The sequence below is a fragment of the Monodelphis domestica genome, chromosome 3 (assembly GCF_027887165.1).
Source record: "Monodelphis domestica isolate mMonDom1 chromosome 3, mMonDom1.pri, whole genome shotgun sequence".
Lineage (NCBI taxonomy): Eukaryota > Metazoa > Chordata > Mammalia > Didelphimorphia > Didelphidae > Monodelphis > Monodelphis domestica.
Genome location: NC_077229.1, coordinates 80,753,013 through 80,771,053, shown reverse-complemented (window position 1 = coordinate 80,771,053; position 18,041 = coordinate 80,753,013). Strand labels below are relative to the sequence as shown.

Here is an 18,041-nt window from a genome sequence, read left to right as displayed (position 1 = left end):
GATGGCACACCTGAATGTCAAAACCTGGAAGAAATCCCCAGATAGAGAGCAGAAAGAAATGGACTCGTTCTTTAGTCTTTTCTTGGGTGAGGAGAGAGACACTGGCAGCTTCCTCTTACTCTGAACCAGGAAGTAGGGCCCTGGCACAATTCAGCTCCTATTACCTGACCCTCACCCCAAAGGGGCAAAGGAGGCATCCCCTTCTTCTTCTAGCTTCACACAAGGGAATTCCTACTTCTGCCTCGTTCCTGCTGGGAGTAGCGTTGGGAGGGAAGGAGAAAGGATGCTTCTGCTCACCCACACTCCCTCCAGATCTGAGGATCACCCCCCCAAGAGCACTTTTAACAGCTACACCCCCTCTCAGGCCTTTCCAACCAAGGACCATCTGGATATTTGGAGGGAAGGAGGGGCCTTCCCCATAAGAAAGCATCAGTTAGCACTGGTGAAGTTTGGAGATCAGGGTGTGGGAACAGTTATAATGTAATGGAGGAAAGGTGTAGGGGGGGAGAAAGGGAGAGAGGAGAGAGGAGAGAGGAGGAGAGAGAGAGAGAGAGAGAGAGAGAGAGAGAGAGAGAGAGAGAGAGAGAGAGAGAGAGAGAGAGAGAGAGAGAGAGAGAGAGAGAGAGAGAGAGAGAGAGAGAGAGAGAGAGAGGGAGGGAGAGGGAGAGAGAGGGAGGGAGGGAGGGAGAGGGAGAGAGAGGGAGAGGGAGAAAGAGAGAGAGGGAGAAAGAGAGAGAGGGAGAGAAGAGAGGAAGAGGGAGAGAAGAGGAGAGGAGAAGGGGAGATGGAGAGATGGGGAGATGGAGAGGAGAGGGGGAGAGAGAAAGGAAGGAGAGGGGGGAAGAGAGGGAGAGAGGAAGAGGGAGACAGAGGTAAAGATGAGAAGAAAAGAAAGATGGAGAAAATGAGTTGCAGGGAAAGAGATGAGAAAGAGTAGAGATGAGAGAGATAGGAGAGAAAAAGAGAGGGAAGATGAGAGAGACATCACAGGATTTAGATTCAGAAGGGATTCCCCATTTTGCAGATGTACGTGGGGCTCAGAGGTTAGTTAGCGACTTGGCCAAAGCCACAGGGTTAATCTTAGCACGCCGCCATTGCTTCCATGTAGAGGAGATAGCAGGAGAGAGATGAGGAGATGGAGAGGTGACAGTGAAGAAGGTACAAAAGAGAAGTGGGGAAAGGGGGTAGGAAGGTTAGCTGGCTGGGAGTCAGTCCCTGGGCCTCCATTCTTTATCCCCATCTAGGGTAGCCTGTGGTCAGGTCTCAGGATGCAAAGGGCTGGGATAACCACTAGCATCTGGCAGATAAAAGCAGGCACAGCCTTAACCAAGGTCATAGGAGGTACCTGTGGAGGGCCTGGCAGACCCACTGGCCAGTGACCAGATAAGGTCCAGCCTTTTTGCTCCCCTTCCAGAGAAGAGCCTCCTCTCCACAGTCCGGTGGGATTACTCGAACTGTGTCCCAAAGCAAGAAGCCAAAGCTCAAGCCATCATTTGATGAAGAGCAGGCCCTCCCACAATCCTTTGCTTTTCTCTACCCCCTTCCCCCCCCCATGAAGGAGTCACCCCTGTGGTAAGAAACATCTTTATTGGCTTTCGGTCATTCATTTGTAGTGTCCAGAGTGGATTATATTTTTAGAGAATCAATCTAAATTATACATACCCCTGCCCCAGGCCGGGGCCCCCCTGCCCCCCTCTCTCTCCTCGCTGCCTCCACCTAGCAAGCAGAAGGAAGCAGGGGGCAAGGCACCCCTGCCCTCGGCCGCCCGCCTCGCCTCAGCCCCCAGGGTCTGCCATCTCATAGGCATCCCAGGAGAACCCGACCTCCCTGTGCCAGCTGCATTCTCTCCACCCCGGGTTGCTCTGGGATAGGGCCCAGGACATGCATCTGGGGAGGCCAGGAAGGGTTAGGAGGTGGGCCGGGGCATCCCCACACCTTGCAGGCTTCCCTCCCCTCTAGGAGGCTTCAAAGGCTGGCTGGTTCCTGGGCACAGATGGACGGAGGGCACTGAAAGGTGAAGGAGGGGCATCTGTGGCACCAGGTCCCAGGCCAAGGGGAGGAGGGAGGGTCTTTTTGGTTTTATGTGGTCATTTAAAAAAACAAAAAGACAAAGTGATCTCGTTTGCCTTCTAAAAAATAACCAGTCTTAAGTGTCCATCCAGTCCCCGGGGTTGAAGAGGGCACCCGGCCTTCTGCACTGGTCCCAACATGCGAATGGCAGAGGCCACCGTCCCCATCCCGTGGACGAGGAGCCTGAGGTATGGCCTGGGCCGGGGTCAGGCGGGGCAGCAGAGGGACGGGCTCAGGCCCCTACTGCCCGGCGGCATACGGCCAGTTGAAGGTGCTGCCAGAGAGCAGCATGTCCCGGATGAGGGTCTCGATAGGTGTTTTGCCCACGAGGCGCATGAAGAAGAGCTGCGAGATGAGGGCGGCCGGCACAGCCCTCAGGGCAGGCAGCCGCAGGAGCAGGCGGCCAAAGCGCTGAGGCTGCGAGGGGTACTGGGCACGCACGTACTCCGTCAGGGCCACTTGTGCCTTCTCCTGCAGACTTTCCACGTGAGCCGGGTCCGAGAGGCCGCAGGCATCTGTGGGGGACGAGGGGGGGCCCAGGCCCCGGCCTGTCAGCGGTCAGGCCTGGGGCTCCCCAAACCCTGCCGCCATCCCTCCACCCCAGGGTGGACTCTGGCCCCCAGAAACAGCAGGAGGAACAGAGGGGCTGACTCCCCCCTCCCAGGAAAAGGCAGGAGGTAGAGAAAAGGGGAGCGCTTGGGATCAGGAGGGCCAGGGGAATCTGATGGACCCAGGGCGGGGTATGGGGGGCCTGGGAGTCCCCAGGAGCTAGAGCGTGGCAGATGCCAGCGGGGAAGAGGACCAGGGCAGGCGCCGTCCAGGAGCCCAAAGCCAACCCACCTGGCGTGAAGAGGGCGATGGCCTTGAGACAACTGTACTCCGCAGAGTCTACTTGAAGCCGGTTGAGCTTGTCCACCTGCTCCTGAAAGACCCGGATCTGGTCCATGAAGGAGACCACGCGGTCGGCGGCCATGGGCGCCGCGTGGAAGCCGGCCGCGGCCAACAGGGGGGCCATGTGGAGGGGCAGGGCAGACTGGGCGGCGTTGAGGACAAAGAGCTCGCTCCAGCTGAGCCTGAGCAGGGCCACCTGGTCGGCCACGGGAAGCTCCGGGAAGAAGGGGATGTTCCGGGCCCACTCCACAGTGCTGAAGAGGAGGCGGGCGGCCAGCTCGCAGATGTTGTCAATGCCCATGACGCTGCCCTGCTGCTGGGCATACTGGGAGCCATAGCGGGCTGCTGGGTACGGCTCCGCCCGGAGGAGCTGCGAGATCAGCTCGGACACCGGCTGCCCATTAAAGTACTCCCCGCCCCCACCTCCGGCCAGGGCAGTGGGGCTGCCCCCCGAGTGTGGGTGCGGGATCCGGCCTCGCTGTACCGCTATGGGGAGACAGAGAGACAGAGACAGAATGGGAGGTGACATGGGGGGGGGGGACAAGAGTAGGAAATGATGAGAATGGCAGGGCATGGTGGAGCAGAGAAGAGATAGGACAGAAGGCAGGAGAGGAGAGAGAAAGAGGGAGAAAGAGATGAAAAAAAGAAAGGGAAGAGGGGTGAGGAAAGGAGAAAAGGAAAAAAGTGGGAGGGAGAGAGGAAAGAGGGAGAAAGAGATGAAAAAAGAAAGGGAAGAGGGGTGAGGAAGGGAGAAAAGGAAAAAGAAAAAGTGGAAGGAATAAAGGAAAGAGGGAGAAAGGTGAAAAAAGAAAGGGAAGAGGGGTGAGGAAGGGAGAAAAGGAAAAAGAAAAAGTGGGAAGGAGAGAGGAAGGCGGTTCAGAAAAGGAGACAGAAAAAACAGGAGAGAAAACATCAAGACAGAGGACAGAAGGTGAGAGAGGAGACAAAAAGAAGAGGATAGAAAGTGGAAAAGATGAAATGGAAAAAAATTGGGAAGATGGGGTTGGAGGGAGCAGGAGAGAGAGAGAAGCCAGGTAGGGTCAAGTTGGGAAGAAGGAAAAACCACTTCATTAGAATAAGATGTAAATTTCCATTAAGTGACCCTTCCTCCCCTATATCTAGGTTTAACAGTAAAGTCTGTCTCCTCTAGGAAGCCCCCTGGGATTGCATCAATATTGGGGAGAGGAAAATTCCAAGTCTCGTAGAAGCCCCTCTTGCCCTGCCAGAGGGGACATGGGAAGAAGGAAGGAGCCTGCCTCGAGCATCTTCATTTTGAGCAAGGGTCTAGGGAATGGGTCAGAAACCAAGGAGGCCCCTCCCTGGCCCACTATCCTTTTCTTCTCGTGCGCGCGCGCGCGCACACACACACACACACACAAACTGCACATTGGCACAAGCACCCCAACCCTCCCGGCTACATACATAACCCTAGGGAGGGGGAACCTGCCCCCCACACCTTCCCTAGCCAACCAGATAAACAGGCCCACAAGTATGGCACTAACAAAAGAAACAGGACAAGCCAACCCACACAGCTGCAGCCCAGAGCTCGAGCGGAGCCTGGATCCTCCCCCGTGGGGCAGTGGCAGTACTCTGAGCCCTGGGGGGGGGACCAGGGCAATTATCTGTCCCTGGCCTGGGACTAAGGGAAGGGCTCAGCAGGAGGCCCAAGGAGCAAAGAAAGCATCCCAAACCCTCCCCAGAAAGAGCCCCGAGCGCTAGATGGAGAGACGGGCGATGGAAGGAGGGCCAGGGGAAGGCTGGGGACCGGATCACTGGACAGAAAGGGGGCTGCAAGGGGAGAAATGTTCTCTATTGTCCCCAGTTCCCTCCTTGGTCCTGTGGGGCCTGAAGGTGATTTATCATCCTAGCGGGCTGGATCTGGGAGGGATCAGAGAGATCACCTCATCCAATCCCCGTCCTCTGAGCTAAGGAAGCTGTGGCCCAGCCAGGGATAAAGGAGGGACTTGGCCAGGATCACACAGCGAGTGAGAGGCAGATCCAGATCTGAGACTAGAACTGGGGGGGGTCTCTGATCTCCAGGGGGACCCCCCTCCAGCCTGAGACCCCCCCACCTCCTGGAATCAATGTCAGGTCCACATGCCGGGCTCCCCCCTCCCCCTTCCTCGCAGTCACCCAGCCACACTCGTCTGACCGGAATGGCAGCTGGGAGGTGGGGGGGACGACAAGGAAAGACTGTTATAATTTCTGGCCCAGCCCAGCCCACCCCCTTCTAGAGAGCTCTGGGGAAAGCAGCTTCCAGGCTTCAGCAGGAAGGCCCTGGAGATCAGAGCAGACACACCCCGCCTGGCCCTGCCCTGGAGACCTGGGGAATTGGGGACCCACAGGAAATAAAAATAGGGAGCCGGCTCAGATCGCTGGGGGGTGAGGCAGAGAGTCGAGTCACAGCCCTCCAGGCTCCCAGGGATTTCAAGGATGGGGAGGCGAGGAAGCCTCAGCAATCTAGAGAGCTTGCATTAGCCATTAGTGCGATGGTCTCATTTTATAGATGGGAAAACAGAAGCCCGGAGAAGGAAGTGACTTGGCCCAAGGTCAGGAAAACAGAAGGGCCTGAATAACCAAAATCCATAGATAAACCAGAACCCTCCAGTGACCCTCTCTTGACCCCAGGGCCCAGGGTCAAGGCCACCCCTCCCCCAGAGGGCCTCGGACTTGGGGAGACAGCTGGCCTGGACTCAGACTCCGGGAAAGGACAAGTCCAATCTCAGGGCTCGCTCAAAGAGAAGGGGATTCTTCCAAGGTCTCCAGAGGGTGGGATTAAAAATTCAGGACTTTTATGGGGTATTCTGGGTGAGCGGTGGCCAGAAGCAAGCAGGGAAATGGGTGACCTTAGAACACTAACTGCCCCTCTCAGAGGCCTCCTCCCTGGAGGTCACAGGTACCCCTGCCCAAAGGAAGGCTGGGCTGCTCCAGACTTCCCAGACCTGGGAGAACTAGGACGGAGAGCATTTGGGCCTCACAACACTTACAGGGCCAGGAGCAAAGAAGAGACCTGCAGTAGTTAGACATCTTCAGACCTAGAAGGGGCCAGGGGCCACCTCACTTTGCAAATGAGAAAACTGAGCCATGAAAAGGCAAGAGATGGGTCAGGAACTCCCGCCAGGGCAGGGTCTGAGGCAGTACTTTAAAGCCAGGCCTTCTTGGCTCCCAGTGGAGCATGTTATTTGGGTCCCAAAGCCCAGAGCTAGAGGAATGGCGCATTTCTGAAGCCCTCCGGTGCCAAGGTTCTATTCTAGAATTCTAAGAATCTCCTGGCTCTGAAATTCCAAGCTGCTATTCTCGCCTTCTCTCCCCAGCCTGAGTCAGGATGTCATGACTAGAAGCCCAGCACTCCTCCAGTCTGGGAGCGGGGAGGGTGAGGGGGAGGCAGAGGCAGCAGCCCAAATGCAGTGGAGCTAGGTAGCTAGCAGGGCACCTTGCTCTCTGGCTTTGCAGGGCATGCTTCCTGCCCTGGGCAAACACTGGGGTGGGGGAGGGAGAGTAAAATAAAGGGCTCTTGTTAAAAAAAAAAAACAACCACCACCACCCTTTCCAAACTGGAGGTGGGAAGGTCAGAGTGACCTGGGCAGGGTGACCGGGGGTGGGGGGAGGGAGATAGAGAGGGTACCCAAAGGCTTGGGCAGTCTCTGGGCCATCTTCCTGCCCTAGTGCCCTTATGGGAAGATAAAGGGGGGGAATCTGAAAGTCTCTTCCTTTCTCCTCCAGGACTAGGGGAGACCATGGCTCAGGAAAGGGCAGAACTCCTGCAAGGGAGGGCCCGCCCATCACCCAGGCAGCCAGCCGCTTGGCCTAGAGGGCCAGAGAAATCTACTAATGAGGTTGGCAGCCCCAGCCTAAGGGCCCAGGGGAATGGCCAGGAGAGCCAGAGAACAGAACTGATCTGGCTAGGGATTAGATTCCTCAGCCCCTTCCTCCACCCAGGAGAGCCCCAGACTAAATCCTCAAAGACTGGCACTTGCTCTCAACCCGCCTTTCCCAAACTACATCCTTCCCTGCTTTCTCACTTGGCCTCAGAGCTTCAGAATGGGCCAGAGCCTGGATCCCAAGTCCTAGCTCCCTCTATTGGCTCACAGGATGACTTCAGACAGGTTGCTGGAAATTTGGGGGCTTTGACATATCCACAAAATCAAGCCCCTCCAACCTCCCATGGACCCCAGGCTTCCCAGATGGTAGTTGAGGCTGTCTCCCTTTGTTGGTGGGGTCTGTGAACTGTTCCCCAGGGGAGTGGGGGGAGTTCACCCACTGCCTTACCTTCCTTTCTCATGCCAACCCGGAAGCACTTTTTTAAACGACAGTACTGACACTGGTTCCGATGGTGTTGGTCAATCTGGCAGTCTCGGTTGGACCTGGAAGGTGAAGTAGGTGCCAAGGTCAGTGACCAAATCAAAGATCAGAAATGTGAGATGAGGATCCTAGAGACTAGCCAGCTTGGATACTTACTGGCTCCAGGACCTCTGGCCAGCCCCTTAACCCTTCTAAAAGCCTCAGTTACTTCTCTTTCCACCTTTAAAATGGGGATAATAAACACTTGCACCACTTCCCTCCCCAAGTTGTTCTGAGCAAAAGCACTCTGTGAACCTTCAAAGACTTGTCAATGAATTCTTTTTAACTGCCAATTGCTAAGGGAAAAGGGGGAGTCCTTTTACTACCTAAGAGCCCCGGAATCTCAGGTGAACTCTGCAACTAACTCACTGTGGAGTGTGGCCAGGACCCTCCCTAGGGCAAGAGCAGGTGAGACTAGGGGCCAAAGACCTTGGTTCAAATCCCAGCTCTGTCACTTCCTATGATCTTAAGCAAGCTGAGTCTCTCTCCTCCCTCATCTACAAAATGAGGAGAATGAACCAGGTAAGTGTTGGCATCTCTCACAACTCAAAATCAAGAGTATCTGCCCCTTTGGGACCCCCATGTCCTTATTTGTCAAAGTGTGTAAGTATGTGTATGGTGGAGGCGAGTCGGAGACAGCTGGACTCTGTGACCTTCAAAACCCCCCCTTCCAGGAGCTCAGAGTCCAACCCTGTTTGTTGTCCCCTGTGGCTGGTCTTGAACAGGGAGGTCGAGGTTCTGTGCTGCCTCCTGGGAGCCAAAAGCCAGCCTGGCTCGAGAGGTCAAGAAAGGCCCAGAAGGCTCTCAACCAGTCCATAGCATTTGGTGCCAGAGCAGTCTCTATGGTGAAAGGCACAGAGGCATTTCACTTTATAGACGAGTTTTTAAAAATCATCCATGGTTTTGGAATCCCTCAGCTGTGGCCTTCCCACATTAATACAGACCAGGGAGACCAGTAAGGACACAAAGCTAGTGCTTTCAGGATAAGGTAGGCTAAGAGCCTTCCAAACTGGCTCAAAGGTCCTGGGTCTTACGTGACAAGAACCTCTGCCCTAAATGCCTCAGTTTGGATAAATAGTTTTCCAGCCCTCCCTTTTGCCTAGAGCAGCTTGCCATCCTCTGTGCCCTGTACTCTGGCTCTACTGGTGCCCAAGGAACCATGTTAGGAAAACCAGGGTCATTACTGGGGGGTGAAAACTTCCCCAGGAGTCTGTCTCAAGCAGCCTCTCTAAACTGGTCCAGGGACTCCAAAGCCCTTTAAGGACTTGACCTCCAGGACTCTGTGAGCCATCTGGGCCTCCTTTGATCAGTCAATAGAGAACATTCATTGAAACATGGTAAGGGGGTGGAGAGAAGAACACCGGTCTTTGAACTCAAAAAGTCTCAAGTTCAAGTCCTTGATCTAACACTTAATAGTAATATGAGCTCAACCACTTAACCTCTGTGCCCAGTCCCCTCATCTGTGAAACAGGGATGGGTCTAACTTGACATGTGGGTTGTAAGATGGAACTTAGAATAAAGAACATTCAGTTGAGTCCAAGGAACATTCTGAAATCCTGAAAGGTCTCATTCTAAGGTGTCTCTCAGTTCTGACATTCTGGAAGCAGCCCCACACTCTATAGAGTAAATCATACTAGGTACAGGGAGGAAGGTGAACCCTCCCCAGCTGCCCACCATTCAAAGAGCTTACAGTCTAGGAGAAATTACTTTGTCTTCCTTTGGTACCCACGTGGCACAGTCTGGGTGTTGGTTGGTTGACTGACCTCTGAACCTCGAAAATAAGAAGAGCATGGATGGAGCGATAAACTGACCTCAGAAGGTAGAAATCTAGGGAATCCTCTGGCAAAAGAGGGAAAGAATTAGGGTCTCAGATCCTCTTGTCTTCCCCTCTTTCTACTTTGCCCAGAGTTGAAAAGGCAAAGGATGAAAGAGGATTTGAGTCAGGCAGACTATGGCTGGGTCCCACTCTAAAGGCTAAAAGAGGGAGTTTTAGGACAAACCAAAGCTTGTCCTACTTCCCACAGAGGGAAAAAAGAAATGGAGCTCATTCCCCTGAGCAGTGACCCAGGATAGAGATATAAATAGGGTGGAAGGAGAATTCTGGGGCTGACAGATCCCCAACAGGGCACTGAGGAAAGTGGAGGGGCACTAGAGGACACCCCTAGCTTAAAGCCCATCTATATCACCCCCTCCTTCTTTATCCAGTCCTCTTAAACATGGCCTTTGCCTTCTTGCTCTGTCCCCAGTCACAAAAGACCTGGTCCCCAGACCTACTGGACTCTTCTCAGGCCTCAGGTTCCTCAACCACCCTACATTCCTTGTAGCTTCCTATAACCCCCTCCCTACTGGAAAGTCTTTCCTTCAACTTCAGAGAGAGCCTCTTCTCCTTTTCTCATATCTGATGAACCCACGGTGCACCCTTTCCCTCCTGATTCCCATCGTCTTGCTCCCTAGATCCAGCAATGTCTCAAAGGTTCTGTCCAGGGCCCTCATTGCTCCTCTTTTTTACCCTCCATCCCTTGGGGCTCTTCCTTCCCCATGATTTCAGCTCCCCACTCGAAGCAGATGACACTCCAATATCTACCCCCTCTCTCCTGCCTAGGTGACAACTGATATCATATTGGACCTGGATTCCAGAAGACCCAAGTTCAAATCTGGCCTCAGACACTTATTAGATCTGTGACCCTGGGCAAATTACTTCACCTCAGTGGGTCTCAGTTTCCTCATCTGTAAAATGGGTAATAACAGCACCTTCCTCTCAGGATGGTGGTGAGGATCAAATGAGATGATATTTGTAAACTGCTTTGCAAACCTTCTCGTGTCATATAAATGCCAGTTACTGTTTTTCTAAGCTCCAGAATAAAATTTCTAATCGTCTATAAGCAATCTTCACCTGCATGACCCACTAGCAACCTCAAACCCAGGTACTTATCTCACCCAGTAGGAGAAAGCACAGTGGGCCTGGCACCAGGAAAGCGGAACCTAAAGCTTGGTGATGCCATGTTCTACTTGTATTACTACAACTCCTGGCCCGCTTCTCAATGAGCCACTTTCCTTCTCTGTAAAATGAGAAGATTGGCCCAGTTTCTAAGATCTTTCTAGGTCTGATATTCTAGGTTCTAATACAAAATATTGCCAGCTCCTACAGAACCTTAAGGGACTTGGGCCACTGCTGGGTCCCCTGGCCAATGCCCCTCCTTCCTCTTGGGTCTGACTGGCACTGGGGCACAATGGGAAGTGCTCTAGATTTAATAATCAAGAGGAGCTAGGTTCAAATCCTACTTTAGCCTCATACTAACTCTGAGGATCCCTTACAAGTCACACAATTCTAAGTCAATTCACTTCTCTAGGCCTCTGTTTCTTCACCTGTAAAATGGAGGATAGGGTTGGATTAGATCAAGGACTGGACATTTTGTGCCCTGGATCCCCCGTGGCAGTCATTCTAGTGAAACTGATGGGACTCCTCAGAATAATGTGTTTAAAGAAACAAATGAAAATATTACCAAGGAAACCAATTACATTGAAATCGTTATCAAGTTTTTTAAAAAAAAGTTTTTGGACCCAAAGGTAAGAACTGTTGGACTTGCTTCTTTCCAAAATGCCTCTCAGTTCTTTTTTTTTTAAACCCTTACCTTTCATCTTGGAGTCAATACTGTGTATTGGCTCCAAAGCAGAAGAGTTGTAAGGGTAGGCAATAGGGGTTAAATGACTTGCCCAGGGGCACACAGCTGGGAAGTGTCTGAGGCCAGATTTGAACCTAGGACCTCCCGTCTCTAGGTCTGACTCTCAATCCACTGAGCCACCCAGCTGCCCCCTATGCCTCTCAGTTCTAATCCAACAGCCCCCTTCGAGATCCCAAAATACTAAGACATGAAGGCAAGTTGTGAGTAAAGGGGCACAAAGACTAGGGTGTGAGGACCTCCCCAAAGTACACCCCCCTTCCTGGCTTTATGGTGATCCTGGGCTCTAACAAGCTAGGGGCAAAAAAAGTGGAAAGCATAAAAGATAAAGAGAAGGAGGCTAAGCTGCTATGGATGTGGTCCCTAATGGGTCCTCTTCTGACTGTATGGGTCATCTATGCTCTCCGTACTCCCTCTCCCCAACCCCCCAAAATAAAAATAAAATAAAAATTCCTGGCGCCTGGGAAAGGCTGAGCAACACTCCTCAGACAGACATACCAAAGTCGAGGGCCACCCCAATCTGGTTTAGGCAGGATTTGAGGAGGTTTACTCTTAGTCCCAGGAACTCGCCTACTCCCTAAGCTCTGGAGTCAAGGGATCTGTCACTAACGGGCTTATTTGGAGTGGCCTACAGCCAATGCCAGTTGGGGGGGATGGAATCAAAGAGCCCCTTGTGAAAGAGAAAAGCCTCAGCGACAAGCATGGCAGAGCAAGGTGCCAGACCTAGCTTCTCTAAGCCTCAGTTGCCTCGTCTGTAAAATAGGGACAATTTTCAGAGCCATGTATCTCACAGAATTATTGTGAAGAGAGAACTCATAAACCTTTACAGTTAACAGAAATGGGAACGAGCCTTAGAGAATACGAAGGGCCCTACAAGAAAAAAAGAACAGGGATGAACGCATATCCACAAGCGTGGAAGAGGCTTGTGAGCAAAGCCAGGCGCCGCTGGTCCTCAAAGTTGGAAAGTCAGAAAGAAAGTGGGCCAAGACAAAGGAACAGGGATGAAGGCAGGAGGCTTGGCAAAGGAGGCAAACCAGGTCCCCCCAATCCCAAAGAAGAGGAGGAAGCCAGAGCTCCCCCAGGAAAATTCTGAAGCAGGCAGACCCCATATTCATCACCATGCGCATGTCCCAATGGTATGAAAAGGAGTGAGACTCTCCACCAAGTACAGGAAGGCCTGGAAGGGTTCTAGAAGGCTGTGAGACCCTAGTCCAGTCATTCAATTTTTATCCCCTTCCTCAGGATCGTTCCTCCCTCTCCCAGGGGGTTATGGATAGGAGAGAAATATTAATCTTGGTCAGATCCTTCACTGACTTGGTGATCCCTTGCCTAGAGTCCCAGGGGGGAGGGTCAGAAAAATGAAAAGTGTAAGAGATAAATACTAACTCTACTAACACACAAGTTCTATACAAATAAATAACAGTAACAATAATTCAACTGTTGATGTCAATCCTAGGAATAATTTTGTTACAATGAAAAAGATTTTCTTGTTAAGAAAATCAGAATACTGAATGTCAGAAACTGGGAGGACCTAGAACATGGAATGTCGGAGCAGAGAAGACCCTCAGAGCAAGGTATGCCAGGGCTGGCAGGGCTCCTTAGAAATCATCTATTTAGGGAGAAGTGAGGTGGCTCCGTGGATTGAGAGCTGGACAATCCTGGGTTCAAGTCTGGCCTCTGACACGTCCTAGCTTTGTGACCCTGGGCAAGTCACATAACCCCCAATGCCTACCCCTTGATTCTGAGATGGAAGGTCAGGGTTTTGTTGCTATTTTTAATCATCTATTTGAATGCCTCATTTTAGAGCTAGAGAAATTGAGATCAAGATCGTCTCCAGGTGATACTATGACAAAGTCGGGAACCAAACCCAGGTCTACTTGATAAATCAGGATGGGGACGGGGGAGACTAGGATGGCCCACTGCTCCATCTTGTTCACCCTGTGGGGCTTTGGCTCTGATAGTCCATTTCTCCCCTCAGTCACTTTCAGAGGAGCAGAGATGATCCTGCCCAATGCCCACGGGGGCTCTAGGGGTGTGGGGTGACTTGCCCAAGGCCACCCAGCAGCCGTGCTCTCCAAGGACGAGGTCAGCAGCATGGAAAGGCTCCAGCTGTACAGGCTGGCTCGGTCCACTCCGTGGCCCAAACACTGGGCAGGGAGAGTCCCAGCCCTTTTGTCCATAGGAAGAATGGGCCAAGGGCCCTGATTAGGCATCCCTCAGCCCCCAGGTAGGGCAGAGAAGGATCCTTAATGTTGTTCTGACACCTGGGCTTCTGACCAATGCCAGTGCTCCTGGCTAATGAGGCCAAGGTCACTATTTTGAGGTCTGCACTTGGTCCAATTATCGTGTGGCTGCTCTACCTCAGAACCTCAGGAACCGTCCAGACCTTGCTAGGAACTGAGTCTTGGCCTCCCTCCTTCTAAAGGTGAACTGGCTTGAAATTCCCTCCATCTAGTCTAGTTCCTTAGTCTCAGGCAGAATGTCCCTTAGGACCCTTGGGAATTTCCTTGATGTTTCAAATCTATGGGGGGAAGGGAGGGAGCTGGGTGGCTCAGTGGATTGAGAACCAGAGTTGGAGATGGGAAGTCCTGGGTTCAAATCTGTCCTCAGATACTTCCTAGCTGTGTGGCCCTGGGCCAGTCACTTAACCCCCACTGCCCAGTCCTTAGGGATCTTCTGCCTTGGAGTCAATACTATGACAGAAGGTAAGGACTTTAGAAAAACAAAAAACAAATCTATGTCCCTGCACCAAGCCTAGGCTGTCCAGGGCAGCAGCGGGGGCCTAGGAAAGAGCGAGAATGGTGTTCAGGGAGCCCAACTCACCTCCTAATTAGCAGGCCTATGATCAAGCTGAGCCTGCCTACCCCTCCTTGCCAACAAATGTGGGTTGGTTGGAGGCGGCTGCCAGAAAACAGGTGGTAAGGACAATTAAGTGCAGCTAGAAATGGTTTGTTTCCCCTTTTGGGGAGGGGAGGGCAGACACTGGTGGAGATCTGCCAGCTCCCAGCACAGCAGACCTCTCCCTGCCCCCAACAATGTGCCCCTGGAGGGGCAGAGGAGGCCTGGGTCAGCTCCCTGGGCCTCAGCACCTGGGTGGGAGCATCCCTATGCCTAGCATCCTCCCTCCAATGCCTGGGGAGGAGGGAGCAGACAGTCCCTCTGGCCCTGGGAAGAAAGAGGAGGTGGAAGGGGGGTGGGGATGCCAGGCTGGGAGGGCAGAGAGCCCAGCCACTCATCTGCTCACTCCCCTTCCTTCTCAGGGGGCTCCGGGGCACCCACAGGATGGGTCTGCTTAGCTCCAACCTCACGTCTCCCCCCCTCCCTCCCCCCAGCCTCCCTGACCCTTAGCCAGAAAACAAGGAAAAGCACCTCTCCGGTGGGGGAGGAGAACTTGCCAAAATGGAAACCACACACACAAAACCAACCACTCCTCTCAAACAACAACAACAACAACCAAACACCTCAAGACTTGTTACTAGGCGGCTGGCCAAGTGTGGAGCACGGGCCCTGGAGCCCACAAAAGAGAGGGGTTTCCTGTGATTTCCTGCCCCTAGGCCAAGCCATCAGCTGTGGGCATGGGCAGGTCCTGGAGCCTGGCAGGATCAGCAGAGGAGCCCTGTGGAGAGCAGGAATCTGCACCCCCCAGCCCTGCTCAGACACCTCAGGGTGCCCCTGTGGAGCCTCGATCCCTTAAGGGCAGAGCCCATGTCTTATTCCACCTCCCCGGCAGGGGCTGGGGAGAGCTGGCCTAGAATTCGAGAAGGCCTGGCTACAGGACCCACCTAGGCAGTAAGTGCTCAAGCCTCTCCAAGCCCCCCAAAGCCAGAGAGCAGCTGCTTGCAACTCTGCATTGGCAGAGAAGGGTTTCTTCACTGGGAGTTTCCCAACACTTCTGGAGCTATTTCCTGGAAGTAGGAATACCTTTGACTAAAGGCTTGCGGTCATTCTAGATTGGGGGGGCTGAATTAAACCCCAGTTTGGTTCGAGGGTTAGGGGGGAGGGGCAGAACCCAAACTCCACTCCCTAGCTGGCCTAGCTCTCCCACTTTCAGGCCCCCCAGACCAGAGGCTGCAGGCTTTGAAAAAATAGGTTTGCCCCAGAGGGCCTGCCCTGGAGACCTCTAGGAGGGAAGACAATGGGCAGAAGGTTCTAAGTTCTAACCCCCCCCCAAGGAATTCTAAGTTCTAAATGCCACGTGGAGTCACTCTAAGTACTCTGCTTTTCAAAAAAGAAAAAGGGTGGGGGAGGAAGGGAAGAGCCAGAAGCAGGAGACCCAGGTCCCTAACTCTGTGCCTGGAGGGGGAGACAAGAGGGCTGGGGGCCTCCCTGCCCAGGCAGTCTTCAATCACTGCCTTGCAGCCAGCGCCTCCCCCAGATGGCTCTCCCAGATCACTCTCCCTGGGAAGGAAGGCCTGCTTCCCCAGGCCAGACCAGGCCACAGAGGTCACTGCCTCCCATACACCATTCCTCCTCCCTTCTCCCCCCACCCCACCCCCATGCCAGGTTTCAGAGGCCCTGGAGGGCAGAAGGAGGAGGTGAAATGAGGGCAGAGGAGACAAGCTTCGGAAGGAGGGAGGGTCAAAGATGAAAGGTCAGGGAGAAGGAGGAGGTTACAGGGAAAGACTAAGGAGAGCTGGTGGTAATGGCCTGCATTTCGATAGTATTTTATGGTTTACAAAAATGTGGTCCCGTCCATGGGTCCTCTCTGATCATCCCAGCAAGTCAAGTTTATGAGGCAGGTAAGGAATGATCATCTCCGTTTCAGTGAGGAGGAAATAACTTCGGCGACTTGCCCAAGGACATTCAGCTACTGAGGCCTAACCCAGCCCCCCCCCCCAACTCCCTGGTCTGTGTTCCTCCCAAGGTGATTGATGGGTTCAGCAAGCCAAGGCCTGGCCAAGCCCAAAGAAAGCCAGAGCTTCCTGGGGTTCATATGACAAAAAACTAGAGCCTAAGTCCTTCATTTTACAGATGGGAAAACGACAGGCCCCGAGAAGGGAAGCAAGAGCCTTGGCCAAGATCACCCAGGGATATAGCATGGGGTGCTGGAGATGGAATTTGAACTCGGGGCTCTGGGCTTTCTACACAAACCGCTTGCTGCTTCGGCCCCGGGCTGCGGATGCGCCTCAGGCTTTAACTCGCTCCTCTCCTCTCCCCACCCTCCCGTACCTGCAGGTGTAGCTGAGGTTCCGGCGAATGCTCCGCTTGAAGAAACTCTTACAGCCCTCGCAGGTGAAGACACCGTAATGCTTGCCGCTGGACTTGTCCCCGCAGACCACGCAGTCCACCTGGAGCCCGGGCTTGTCTTCGTCGCCGGGCTCCGGGTCGCTGCCGCCGCCCTGGGGCGAGGCCGAGTCCTCTTCCGATGTGCGGGGATAGCCGCCCTTCTCCACTCCGTTCGTGTCCCCGTTGGGGCCGCCCCAGCCGCCGGTCACCATAGCCATTCTCCCCTCCGGGGAGGGGAGAGGGGGGTCCCGGGCTCGGGGGTGCGGGAAGGGGCAGGGGGAGAGCTAGCAGGAGGCGAAGGCCCGGCGCTGGGGGGCGCCCCCGAAGAGCATCAGGCTGCGCCCCCAAAACAGCCGCCGCCCCCCGGGAGCGGAGCAGAGCGGGGCGGGGCCGACCGGGGCGCTGAGGGCCCCGCGGCTGGCCCGGAGATGAGCAAAGTTTGGCAACAACTTTCCGCGGGTCCGGGCCGAAGACAGAACTGGTCGGGCAGGTTTCCGAGCCGGCAAGGGCTCCCGAGGAGAGGAACTAGCAGCGGCGGCGGTACCACGTTCCCAAGCGGCGGGGCCGGAGCCGGGGCTAGCAGTACGTGTCGCCCGTCCCCCGGCCCAGCGGCCTCGCAACGGAGGCCAGGGCAGGCCAGCCCCGGGCCATCGCAATAGCAGCAGAAGCAGCAGGAGCAGCTGCAGGGGCACCTCCCTGGCGGGCGGGCGGTCCCGAGGGCCGAGCCGCGGCCCGCACCGTCCTCCCAGCTCCTCCTCCTCTTCCTTTCAGCGCCGGGAAACTTCGGGGCTCAGCCCCAACTCGGGCTGCTCCGGAGGCTCGGGCAGCTCCCCTTTGGCCCACGCAGGCCTCTCTGCCTTCCTCCCAGCTCCTCCTCCTCCTCGCGCCGGGGAAACTTCGGGGCCTGGCCTCCGGGCGGGTCGTCCGTCTCCTCCCTCCTCCTCTCTCCTTCCTCCTCCTCCCCCTCCTCCTCCAGCCGCTGCTGCTCTCGGGGAGCCTCGGCCCTGGGCACTCTCCTCTCCGCTGCTCTCGGCGCCGAGGGCAAACTTAGCGGGGCTGGGCCTCCGCGCTGCCTCCGCCTCCTCCGGCTGCCCGAGCTCGGCGACAAGGAAAGTTTGGCTGCAACTTGAGGCGCGGCAAGTTCCCGAGCCCCGGCAGGCGAGCGAGCGGGCGGGCGCCCCTCCCTCCTCCTCCTCCTCCTCCGCCTCCTTCTGCCTCTGCCTCCGCCTCCGCCGGCCTCCGACTCCTCCGCTAAGGGAGGGGCAGCCGAGAGTGGCGCTTGGCGGCCTGGGTCCGGCCTCGGCCCCGGCTCTCGGCAGGGCCGGCCCACTCTGCGGCAGCTAGCGTTACCCCAACAGCGGTCGCTGCCGAGACCCGAAGGGCTGCCCCCAGGCTGCAGCCGCCGCGGCTCTGCCCCTGCAGCCGCAGCAGCCGCCGCCGCCGCCGCCTCCCGGGCTGCTAGTGCTGCCGCTGCCGCTGCTGCTGCTCCTCGGAGCTCTCGCGCTGCGGCCGGTTTGACACACAACGTTCCATTCGGAAGAGGAGGAGGGGGGCGGAGGGGGGGGCAGAGAGAGAGAGAGAGAGAGAGAGAGAGAGAGAGAGAGAGAGAGAAGGACGGTTGCCCGGGCGACGGCCGCCCTTATAAGGACATGGGTGTCAGAGAGCGCGCGCCCGGCCCGGGCACGAGTGGAGGGAGGGAAGAGAAGGAGGAAGAAGAGAGGAGGAGGAGGAGGTGGAGGGAGGGAGGAGGAATGTGCCTGCTCAGGCCTGACCCTCCCCCCAGGGCGCGAGCGGCTGCAAAGCCTTAACCCCTTCGCCACTGCACCGTAGCCC

The 18,041-nt window shown here is 55.2% G+C and overlaps 1 protein-coding gene across 1 annotated transcript; it reads right to left on the bottom strand.

Moving 5' to 3' along the window:
* Positions 1 to 1,568: 1,568 nt before the first annotated feature.
* Positions 1,569 to 16,641, bottom strand: NR2F6 (nuclear receptor subfamily 2 group F member 6). The gene is made up of 4 exons (XM_007489768.3): positions 16,152 to 16,641; positions 7,231 to 7,325; positions 2,911 to 3,447; positions 1,569 to 2,585 (listed from the first exon to the last, which is right to left on the bottom strand). Exons 1-4 carry the CDS (start codon positions 16,424 to 16,426, stop codon positions 2,311 to 2,313), a joined length of 1,182 nt encoding a protein of 393 aa, XP_007489830.1. The 5' UTR covers positions 16,427 to 16,641; the 3' UTR covers positions 1,569 to 2,310.
* Between the last annotated feature and the right edge of the window lie 1,400 nt (positions 16,642 to 18,041).